The sequence below is a fragment of the Sinocyclocheilus grahami genome, unplaced genomic scaffold (assembly GCF_001515645.1).
Source record: "Sinocyclocheilus grahami isolate Dianchi unplaced genomic scaffold, SAMN03320097.WGS_v1.1 scaffold236.1, whole genome shotgun sequence".
NCBI lineage: Eukaryota > Metazoa > Chordata > Actinopteri > Cypriniformes > Cyprinidae > Sinocyclocheilus > Sinocyclocheilus grahami.
Window position 1 is genome coordinate 588,389 of NW_015505415.1, and position 12,052 is coordinate 600,440.

The 12,052-nt window shown below is 34.5% G+C and overlaps 1 protein-coding gene across 1 annotated transcript; it reads right to left on the minus strand.

Moving 5' to 3' along the window:
• Positions 1-238: 238 nt before the first annotated feature.
• Positions 239-11,060, minus strand: LOC107597742 (annexin A4-like). The gene is made up of 15 exons (XM_016288916.1): positions 11,042-11,060; positions 9,701-9,989; positions 8,667-8,698; positions 8,341-8,493; positions 7,839-7,926; positions 7,653-7,747; positions 7,448-7,561; positions 5,961-6,051; positions 5,797-5,876; positions 4,847-4,903; positions 4,648-4,741; positions 3,414-3,509; positions 2,321-2,379; positions 1,980-2,102; positions 239-969 (listed from the first exon to the last, which is right to left on the minus strand). The coding sequence occupies exons 1-15, from the start codon at positions 11,042-11,044 to the stop codon at positions 910-912; spliced, it is 1,434 nt and encodes a 477-aa protein (XP_016144402.1). The 5' UTR covers positions 11,045-11,060; the 3' UTR covers positions 239-909.
• Positions 11,061-12,052: the final 992 nt, after the last annotated feature.

Here is a 12,052-nt window from a genome sequence, read left to right on the forward strand (position 1 = left end):
TAGTCAGGGACGATGATAACAAAAAATACATGAATCTCACAAAACGAAGCATATTTCACCCTAAACTCCACAAAAGAAAATGTTTTGCATGAATGAAAAATCTATTTAGGAGCCATAAATATGCATTACCATGATGCAAAAATATTATTTAAAATTGTTTAAATTGTAAAAAAAGAAATGTTATTAAACAATGTTAGTATTTGTTGTACAAAATATTAACATAAAATAATTAGCTTGTATTATATAACAGCATTTATTAAGAATCACTGTTCAGAAAAATGTGAAAAGAAACACATAAAATGACGTGTTTCAGGAAATTAAGCAAAAAAATGGCATGAAAAAAGTGTGATAATGCAAACAGATCTCAGAGTTCCTAAAACAGGCTTGACTTTCTTTAAGCAAAGCTCATTTCTTGTTTTCCGTTTTGATTTCGAGATGAAATTTGACACGTTTTCATGAGACTGACCCATCAAGACCTTCATGATGATTGACATAATTCTATATTCTTCTTGCATAGAGATCATAAAGCTCACTATACAAAAACTATGGCATATATTTCAGTACTTCAAGAGACTCATGACGTATGTAGTTTTGGATGCGAGCGACAGCACAGATTTGGCATCAGGTACTGAAGACACTGTACAAAATATTGATTTTCTAGATATCATGCATAGTCTGAACAGATAGCAAAATAAAAGAAATGATAACATGCATTAGGATAACAATGTCTCTAAGGCACAAATGAAATGTTATTTTTGGCTGTGAACATAATAAAGATGTGAAGAGAGAGATTACAGCATTAGTTAACATGACACTAGTGAGATTATCTGACATATTGATATATGAGCGTGATTAATATGACGTCACATATCCCAGTCGTCATGGTAACGCGTCTGACTTCCTGGCTCTTCAGTCACTTCCTCCACACAGCTTCAGGAGCAGTTTCTTGTAATCGCCAGTCGTGTCACCCTGAAGATTTCAGGAAAATAATATGCTAACAAATATTCACAACAGTCACAATATTCTATTTCTAGCTACGGAAGCACAAATAAACTCTTAGATGTATTAATTAATTATACTAAAAAAAAGTTACTAATATAATATATAAATTGATAATTAAAACCAAAAATGTATAAAAGGTTTTAAAAGTTTATCTTGGATAATAAATAACAAAATCGAAAACTAAATCTGGTCTCACTTCATTAAAAATATTTTCATAAAATAAAATATTAAAATAAAATAAAATAAAAATGAATAATCAAAACCAAAAATGTATAAAAGGTTTAAATGTATAAAACGTTTATCTTGGATAATAAAAAAAAAAGAAAAAAACTAAATCTGGTCTCACTTCATTTAAAAAAATAATGTAATAAATTAATAAATTAATAATGTAAAAATAAAATAAAATTGTTTGTTTATAAATTAGCAAACACCGCTATTTTCCCGGCAAGAAACAAGTTAATAAGAAAGTAAATAAACAACTAATATATTATATTAGTTGAGGTATACCTATGATGAAAATTACAGGCCTCTCTCATCTTTTTAAGTGGGAGAACTTGCACAATTGGTGGCTGACTAAATACTTTTTTCCCCACTGTATATATATATATGCACACACACACTTAAAAAAATCTAACGTTTTTGATAATATAATATATTATAAAATAATAAATATGTTTTGTTTGTTTATAATTTAGCACCATGCCAGAAACCACAGCTATATTCACAAGGAAAAGTTAAAAATAGAAACTGCTGAACTAATAGTGTTGCAAATGCATGTTATCGTTTGCTTTTTAAAGCAGAAGAACCTCACGTGTGCTATTCAGTGCTCTTGCATACACTCAAATCTGTGGTCTGCAGCTGAATCAGTGGGTGACACAAGTTTCCCACAGCGACATATTGTGTGAGTGGACATTTGTACGTCATACTAAGAAAGTATAGGGACCGTGCAGTATATTGAACATGTGTGTGTGACTTACAGAGATGGCAGTGTAGAGCGACTTCCCGTACTGACGCAGATACTCCTGTCTGATATCCAGCATGTCCACCTCAGAGCGGGACACCATGATGCGGATCAGAGTCCTGTCTTTGGTTCCCACACCCTAAATAAAGGTGAACATCAACAGCTCATGCATGCATATTGACCCACAATGAGATTTTACTAACATTCATACATATGCTTTTCAGAAAACAAGCCTCATGCAGCACAGTGAGGCCAGAAAAGTACAGCGTACATAGAAATAACCCACGTCTAACCATCAGATCTGCTACTGAATGACAAAACCATAGCAAAACAACCACATAACCACATTTTCTCTACCTGCATGGCTTTGTGGAGACGTTCAGCAAAGTATGCAGCAGTGTTTTTAATGCACTTCACTGAAAAAAACACACAGATGGAACATGATTATAAACTTGAACTACACATTACTTCACATTATAGAAAGAGGAATTTAATCAGTTGCAGAGAATCAATTTTAACATTCATGTTGCAACTGCCTTTAATTTTACTATGTTTAGGGACTATTAAATCAACACATGTATGGTAAACTTTGGCTAAAACAAGAAATTTTGATATCTTATAACTCCATAAATCAGAAAATGCTGTTTTTAGGGGAAAAATTTTTATATAAATCAGTGCGAATGATATATGAACAAATCCCTCAGTAAAAAACGTCAGAATACAGAGAGGAATAAAACTGCTAAGTTTGGTGTATGTAAGATCTGCTGAAGTGGAGAAAAAACTTTTAAAGGTTTGTATTGTAACTGAAATCTTTAGACATAAATAAATAAAGTGCAATAATAAAATTAGGCCAATTATATATGAACAAACCCCTCATTAAAATCATTCAGAATATAGATAGGAATAAACCTGCTAAGTTTGGTGCATGTAAGTGATACTGAAGTGGAGAAAAAAACTTTTAAATATATGTGCAGTATTGTAATTAAAATCTACAGAAGCAAATAGATAAAGTGCAAAAATAAAATAAGGCCAATGATGCATGAACAAACCCCTCAGTAAAAACCTTCAGAATATAGATAGGAATAAAACTGCTAAGTTTGGTGTTTGTAAGTTGTGCTGAAGTGGAGATAAAAACTTTTAGAGATATGTACTGTAATTGAAATCTACAGACGCAAATAGATAAAAGTGCAATAAAAATAACACATGATTGTGTATTTTGGATTTTTTTCCTTCAACTAGTCTGAAAAAAACACAAGTTATGGAAGCAAAACAGGCCAAAATCTTAAACGTGACCCGTGCATGAAAAAAAAAACAATGGTTTTGCCTATTGTGTCATGTTTGCATATGTAAAACATTTAGGCATTTTACTCATCATAACCTCCAATCTGCATCTTATTCAAAACAACTGAGTCTATTCCAGTGCTGTGACCAATCAGGGTCCAGTACCCACCCACTGCCACCATTCCAGACTCCACGTTTCCAGACATCTCACTGCAGATGCTCTTCTCAATGTCTTTGCCGCACATCTGCTGGTACTCATGAAACACTGAGAAAGACATTGTGTCCAAACATTACGAACAATCTGTCAAACCTGGTGCAATGCATCATTTAATCTGCATTATCAGGGAATAATGACTTCATATTCAGTCTGTTCCTTACACAAAACTATCAAACTACTTCTAAAATAGTGCATAGACAAATGTGACCCTGGACCACAAAACCAGTCATAAGAAAATTGAGATTAACGCATCATCTGCCGCACATCTGCTGGTACTCATGAAACACTGAGAAAGACATTGTGTCCAAACATTACGAACAATCTGTCAAACCTGGTGCAATGCATCATTTAATCTGCATTATCAGGGAATAATGACTTCATATTCAGTCTGTTCCTTACACAAAACTATCAAACAAATTCTAAAATAGTGCATAGACAAATGTGACCCTGGACCACAAAACCAGTCATAAGAAAATTGAGATTAATGCATCATCTGAAAGAATAAATAAGCTTTCCATTGATGTATGGTTTGTTAGGAGAGGACAATATTTGGCCGAGATACAACTATTTGAAAATCTGGAATCTGAGGGTGCAAAAAAATCTAAATATTGAGAAAATCATCTTTAAAGTTGTTCAAATTAAGTTCTTAGCAATGCATATTACTAATCAAAAATTAAGTTTTAATATATTTACGGTAGGAAATTTACAAAATATCTTCATGGAACATGATCTTTACTTAATATCCTAATGATTTTTGGCATAAAAGAAAAATCTATCATTTTGACCCATACAATGTATTGTTGGCTATTGCTACAAATATCCCCCAGCGACTTAACACTGCTTTTGTGCTCCACGGTCACAAATGTCGACTGTTATGAGATTTTAAGCATTGTTTTTTTGTCTTTTTAGAGCTTGACAGCTGCGGTCACCATGAAATATTTAGTGTTAGAAATAACAGGTTTAGAATTTCTTTTTTTGGCAATTATGGTCTAAGAAAGAGCAAATACAGCAGGAAATCATTCGAAACGGCAACAGCGTATGAGGATGTTCCATATGATTCAGGGAACTCAAGTGAATAAATCTCTCTAGTTGACTGCTTTTGAACAGATTGTCCTAGTTAGGGAAATAACAGCAGTTCCGGTGTATTTCTGTGGCCGTTTAAGTGCAGTGGGCTGGTGGGTTTTACCTTGTCTCAGATGAGGTTTGCTGCGAGCGCACAGAATCGCATTAAACTGAGACTCGTCCGTGCCGACTTTATTCTCTCCTGCAGCGTGGAGTTTCTGCAACACAGAAAACATGTATCTGTTTCTGTACAACAGCAGCCAATATTGCACATTTACATTAAAACGTGAATTTGTTTAAGCAAATCAAGGCTCGTCTCCAACCTGAGCTTCCTGTTTGGCCAGAGAAATGTCCACAGTCTCTTTCTCATCTCGATTACCCTGAAAACAAACCATGGAAAACATTTTATCTGTACAGTTCTGATTTCACTTCCCGTTTTTGACTGGAAATGAATATTTTGTGTTGATCTACAGCAGTGTTATTATTGTTTTTTGTTAAAAATTGTTTATTTTTATTAAAATAGTTTTTATAATAATATATATATTAAAAACTATTATTGATTAATAAATTAAATGGTAAAGGAAATCAAATCAAATCTAAATATTACGTGAAAATCTTAAACTTAAAAATCTGAAAAATAAAATACTGAAATAAAATTTTAAGTATTATAAAGTTTAAGTATTAAAATTACTAAAAGTAAAACTGAAATAAATATAAATTAAATTAATTTTAGTTTAAGTTTATAACAAACTAAAATTAAAATGAAAACTGAGAATATAAAAATAAAAGCTATTACTATTAAATTTGATTCAGTGTTGCATATGCATTACTTTTAAAAGATATTACTATACTATAAGAAATAATGCTAGCTCAAAGTATTAATTTAAATATTATAATGCTATATTAATAATACTAAAATAACACTGATCTGCAGCAAATAAATCAAATATTTATTCATAAGATTACAATGTTTTATAAACCTCCTACACATTGCCATTTATATTGCTACTTATTTTTTCCTGCTTAAATTAAATTAAATTCAATTCAATTTTATGACGACAAAAAACAAGAGGTTTTGGTTATCTGATAAATGGCTGCAAGTTTGATTTACAATAAATTGTAATCAAGAAACTATTTTTGTATAGATATTTTCGTCATTTTTCAAAGATATGGCTAAAATCCCTGTGATTAATGATCATCAAAACATCAAATGCCCTACGAGAGTAATTGGTAAAGACGTGATGAAAGACCCAAAGCTGATAAATGTTTGTACCTGAGACAGAGAGACGAGCAGCCGCCGGAAGTGTCCAGACGTGTCGCTGCTGATGGCGTCCTCCAGAGATTTACCGTACTCTAGACAACAAACACTCATCATAAACCTCTGCTATTTAAACACATGACCGGCGATATTCAGCAGGTTTGTGATCACAGACTCACCTGCCTTATACACCTTATTAATCTCCAGAATCTCAGCATTACTACGAGAGGACAGAATCTCTATGAGACAGGCCTCATCGGTTCCTGCACCCTGAAAACACCAGGAAAACAATCATTATAAATACAAAAAATATGAGAGTCGAATGAGAGACGTGTGTGAGCCTGTTTATTTGTACAGCACATGTCACACACGCTATTAGTTTCAGTTTTACTTTACATACATTAGTTTAGGATTTCCATTTATAATGAATGTTGTCTATAAAGAATGACACTGTAATTGATGTCTGTTTCATGCTTATATTTTTCATTCCTGCTCTGTTCTGGATATCGTTCAATGTAAAGGATTTGTTGTGGAGTAAAACATATGTTTATAATGTTTGTAAACGTTTCATTTACTGCTATTTAACATTACGTAAATGTGACTTATAGCCTAAACTGATGCGACTTCTGTGTGGTTTTTGCTCTCAACAATGCAACTTTTGATTTATTTCACTTATTTTCCAAAAAATAAATTTTCTGATAAACAGGTTTTCATTCTATTTAAAAGTTATATGAATTTGGTTATTCACTGAAGACTTTATGCAATTAAGCATCCTCATATTCAAAGTCTAATATTTATATCTAATATATAAGGTAATTGTGACTTTTTTTCTCACTATCCTGAGAAAAAAATCAGAACTGTGAAATATAGACTCAGAATGCAAGATACAATTTTTTATCTGAATTCTGAGTTTATGTCTTGCAATTGTTTTGCCATGGAACAAAAAAATAAAAAAGATAATTGCATTTAATAATTTTTTCTCACAATTCTGAGTTTATATCTTTTTATATCCGAGGAAAAAAAGTCAGAATTGTGAGATAAAATGTCATAATTACCTTATTTAATTTTTTATTCTGTAGCAGAAACTAATTAAAAAAACAGAATTGCGAGATGCAAACTTCTAATTCAGGGAGTCTTGTTAAGAAACTGAGAATTCTCGAGAAAAAAGTCAGAATTGGGAGAAATATGACACAATTACCTTTCTTATTTTTTTATCCTGTGGCAGAAACAAGCTTCCAAATATATTCCATTAGTTTTCAGGCGCTCGATCGTCAGGTTTCTTTCATATTTCCAGCATATTGTTCCAGTGCGGCTCAGAGCGCATCTGGCAGTATTTCTGCTCTCGACTCTGTAATTACGTGCCTGTGTTTCATTAATGAGCGCTGTGAAACTCAAGCAGCTGCATACGAGATCAGGCGAAAGCATGCTTGGCTGGGTCAGTGCCAGCATGTTTCCCTGCATACTACACTGGGATAAAGCGCTCAGCTTTTATCAGCACTGCATGCACGATTGTCCAGATCAGTCACTTATGAGGTTGCATTTCAGTTAGAATGCTGCCCATGCAGCTTGCTAGGATTTGGACAATCCAATTGACCAATATATCTAGTATCAGAGTGGATTTGCACATATTTTCCTGAAAAATGAAGATAAAGAAAGGAAATCTCACCGATATGGCCTCTTTGAGTTCAGAGGCATCAAAGTGCGCAGGAGCCTTCAGCATGGCCAGCACCAAATCTTCAAAGTCTCCTTTCACCTCTGACTTTATGTCGCTAACCAGATCCTGCAAAGCATTTTAAATGCAAAGTCACACATGAGAAACCTCAACACAGTCACAAGTATTTGATAGTCACAAGTATTCCTCATATGTTCACCTTGCCGTAAGTGGTTTTATACGCCGCCTTCAACGGCACGCGCTGCTTGTTGGATCGAGTGCCGAGAAGCTCGATAATGGCATTTTCATCGGTTCCTGCGAGCAAAACACATTCAGCTCTGTTTTTAAAGACATGTGAACGTATAGCATACAAACTGTATCAAATAAATGAATAATTTCTTCTCACCGAAGCCCTTCATGGCTTTCCGTAACACCTCGACGTCTCTGAGAGGATCGGCGCCAGGAAAGTCCTTGATGGTTCCGCGGTAACCCTTCTAAACACGGAAAACATTAGTAATTAAACATTACTTTTTATTGAACATACATTAATACTTCTTGAGTTACAGGCCTGCAAACCTGAGGCAAAAAACACAAAAAGTGCTTTTTGTCATGTTTGAACTGTCACCGTTGGCATACAGTGAAACAAAGATTGCTAAAGTCAGCGGATATTACTAATAGAGCTACCAATCTCTGTGTAAAAATAATATAATAATGCTGCCAGCTTTCTGAAGTCATTTTTACACCCCCATAAACTGGCTCCAAATCTCAGGTGAAAACTCATTTTGACCCCCCTCTACAAAATAGTGCATTACTCAGCAAATATACATCTGTGACATTTAATTTTTTTATGTGGCAAAACTAAAGCAAACTAAAGCCTGATGCGGCTGATGAAGCTGAGAGTCTCTCACATTGACAGCAGGAGCGGCCGGTGGTGTCGGTCCGGTCGGGACACCCCCTCCATACCCGGGCATTGACGGGTTCAGGGCACCTGGGTACATTGGCATGGGCTGCTGTCCCGGCGCTGGGACCCCGGGGTACCCCTGAGGCATTCCTCCACCCGGCTGCACAGAGCACAGGACATTTATAACACGAGACACACGATGCATTTCACTTCAGACCTCAGAAGTACAGCTTAATGGAACAACAGTTCAACCGAAATACTGTAATGCATTTGGAAATACAGTACATAACTGATTGTGTACAATAAAAGAGGCAGAAATAAAGGGATTCTTACAGCTCCAAAGCCGGGTTGGCCGCCCCATCCACCTGTTAACAACACAAATAACTCAGTGCTACTGTATCGCTACATACAGCAATACAGACACAAAGCCATCAAAGCACTGCAACCAATCAATAAAAGCACAAAGCATTATGCAACAACATCATTTTTTTTAAATTATGCATGATGAATGAAAAACAGAAATTGATGCATTTAAAATGCAATGTAAAAAAAAATTAAACCTTTAAGAGCCCTATGAAATCTATTTTATTTTTTCCTTTTTTTTTTGCAAAAATTTATAGTTTTGTTTTCATTTTTCTGTATTCTGTTTTAATGTTTTAATTAAATGTTAATGATCCAAAAGGATGTCTAAGCAATTGAATTCATAAAACAATTTTAACAATAATAGTGTCCTATGAATTGCTTTAAAAATTCTGTGTTGTGTTTTAATTTTTCTGGATTCTGTGTATTATGATTTACTACAAATAATATGATCTAAAACGGTGGTAAACAAATAAATTAATAAAAATGAATACATTAATAAAAAATGATTTAAATAAAAATGTAATTAATCTTTTAAAATGTAATCATTTCCTTTCATTTTTTAAATTTAAATTAAAACATGAATGAAAAAAAATGTGTGATATTGGTTAAAAACAATGTTTGATTACTTTTATTACTTTGGGAAGTACAATCTACTGTACAGTACAGTTTTATGCCTGGATTCCATGATTCCACACTCTGGAAATTATATGGCCCTACATTTTCTGTTGCTGTTTTATCAGCACGCAAACAGATTGTCAAATTAGAATGTGGTCTTATTAATATATATAATATATATATTGAATTTGAAGTGCATCAGCTCCTGTTAATGATGCATCATTTTTTTTATATATATAATTTGGAAAATAATGCATTAAATTGAGTTATTTTTAATTGCCAAAAACATCCCATTAATGCTCTGAGGTCAGCTGTGCAGCTCATAAATAACATCAGAGCATCCAGCTGTAGGATCCCATGATGCTCCTGCATGCAGAGCTCAGACTAACCGGACTGGCCTGCAGGGGGCATGTTGGGGTAGGTCCCGGGTTGGGCGGCGGGGTAACCTCCTGCCTGTGGCGGAAAGCCTCCTCCTGGGGCTGCTGGGTAACCGCCGGCCTGGGGTGGGTACCCTGCTCCGGGGGGATACGCTCCAGGCTGAGGGGGGTAGTATCCGCCCTGGGGTGGATAGGCTCCCGGTTGGGGCGGGTATCCGCCTGGGGCCTGCTGATACGGGCCGGAGGCGGGAGGGTAACTTCCACCTGCAGGAGGGTATCCGGGGTAACTCATCTCTGACACCTGCACACATCAGGACATTTACATGCAGCAACATGAAGTCAAATGAAGATCACTGCCATTATAATTAACACATCAATCATCAGCAGCAACTCACAATGATGTCGATAAATACAATAAGACACCTGGCAAAACTCGTGGCAGTGCAGCTGAAAATGATTTGTCATTTTATGACATTCACGTTATGTTAATTACTGTTTACATCTGCATGATAAAGTCTGCTGCAGATATGCATGATTCAAAAGTTCAGATGTGATTAATATTTCTTATCGCTGAATCTCTAGTGTCCAGAACAACTGTCTTTGTTTAATTCGTTCACTTTGACATCCCCAAAAAACGGTCTGTATTTAGTAAAACACAACTTTAAAGAGTGTTTTTCCTTCCAAAAAATGTCATGGTTTATCATGAATAATGTAGGATAGTCAAATGAACAAATGACAATACATGCAATTAATCAAAGATCTGCTCTCTCTGTTTATATATATACACACACACACACACACACACACGTGAATATATGTATGAATATCAAGATTTTTAAATCTATTTAGATCTTAATGTTTTTTATCACTCATTATTGTACCTGATTTGCAGCAATTGCACATTTTTGTTTGTTTACACAAAAACTGCTGTAGATTTTGCACATAGTTCTGCCATAATACATTTAATTATTTAAAAATATATTTATGTTTAATATGTTTAAAATGTTTAAAATAAAAATAAATGCATTTATTGACTTTTATGACCATTTTTACAGCAGGGAGGCACATTTTATTAATTTATTTCGATTATAGCGGTTCATTTTTTATCCCTCATTGCTGTACAGCGATTTGCATTTTTGTTTTACACAAAATCTTTACCTTCCTCTATTTGCATCTTTAAATAAATTGATAAACCCAAGAGGTTCACAAACTTTTTCCGACAAAGATATTTCGATATAAAGTGCCATAACTTTTCCAGTCGTTTGCAATTTTTAAAAAACATCACATCACACTTACAAATCATTTCTAGCTGGATATAAATAAATAAATAAAAATACTTCAGAACATATTTACCATAGGAATTTCAATGACTCTTCCAGAACACACTATTAAAACTCACTTATATTTCCAGATTTTCCAAGACCACAGAAACTTTTTTTTCTCGTTACAGAATCTGTATTTTTAGTTTAACTCAGAACTGTGCAAGTCAATTTGGGAAGAGTTTGTTTACTAAATCATACAGGTTTGGATCAACTTGAGGGTGAGCAAAAGATGACCGAAGTCTCATTTTTGGGTGAACTGTCCCTTTAAGGGTTCACTAACTTTCTAGCTGACTGTATGCTGCTAGTAAGCATTTGGTTGAAGCATGCTGCGTGTTAGTGGTTAAACCTGTGCTTTACACGACAGAAATCAGCGCACTGCAGCACAGCTCGTGTCTAAACATGTACTGAAACACTCACAGCCTGACCGTCGCGTACATACTACATACTACATACAACATACTACATACTACATACTACATACTACAGTGCGCACTTCGGCGTCGAGGATTTCGGATTACACGACACCTATCTATCTATCTATCTGTCTGTCTGTCTATATCATTCTATCTATCTATCTATCTAATCATCTATCTATCTATCTATCTGTCTGTCTGTCTGTCTGTCTGTCTGTCTGTCTGTCTATCTATCTATCTGTCGACAGGAGTTCAGGTGAACTTGTATGTAAACTTATTCAGTGATCTGAAATGTCAGTGTATTGTACAATTTTAACTTTTTTAACTTTAAAATTTTTCAAATATACCTTTTTATATAAATTTTAAATAGTTCAAAAATGGACACTTTTTATTCCATTTGTTTTCGTAATGTTCATTTTAAAGGGATAGTTCACCCAAAAATGAAAATTCGGTCATTAATTACTCGCCCTCATGTCGTTCCAAACCCGTGAGACCTTCGTTCATCTTCGGAACACAAATGAAGATATTTTTGATGAAATACGAGAGCTTTCTGACCCTCCATAGACAGCAAGGCAACTGAAACATTCAAGGCCCAGAAAGGTATGAGGACATCGTTAAAATATTCCACG

What these genes read in the sequence shown, in the direction of transcription:
- LOC107597742 (XM_016288916.1), bottom strand. An exon ending in CGGCCGCTCCTGCTGTCAAT is followed by an intron (nt 7,927 to 8,340) that starts GTGAGAGACTCT and finishes TTCCGTGTTTAG; the next exon opens with AAGGGTTACCGCGGAACCAT. An exon ending in GTCTCCACAAAGCCATGCAG is followed by an intron (nt 2,103 to 2,320) that starts GTAGAGAAAATG and finishes ACCTTTATTTAG; the next exon opens with GGTGTGGGAACCAAAGACAG.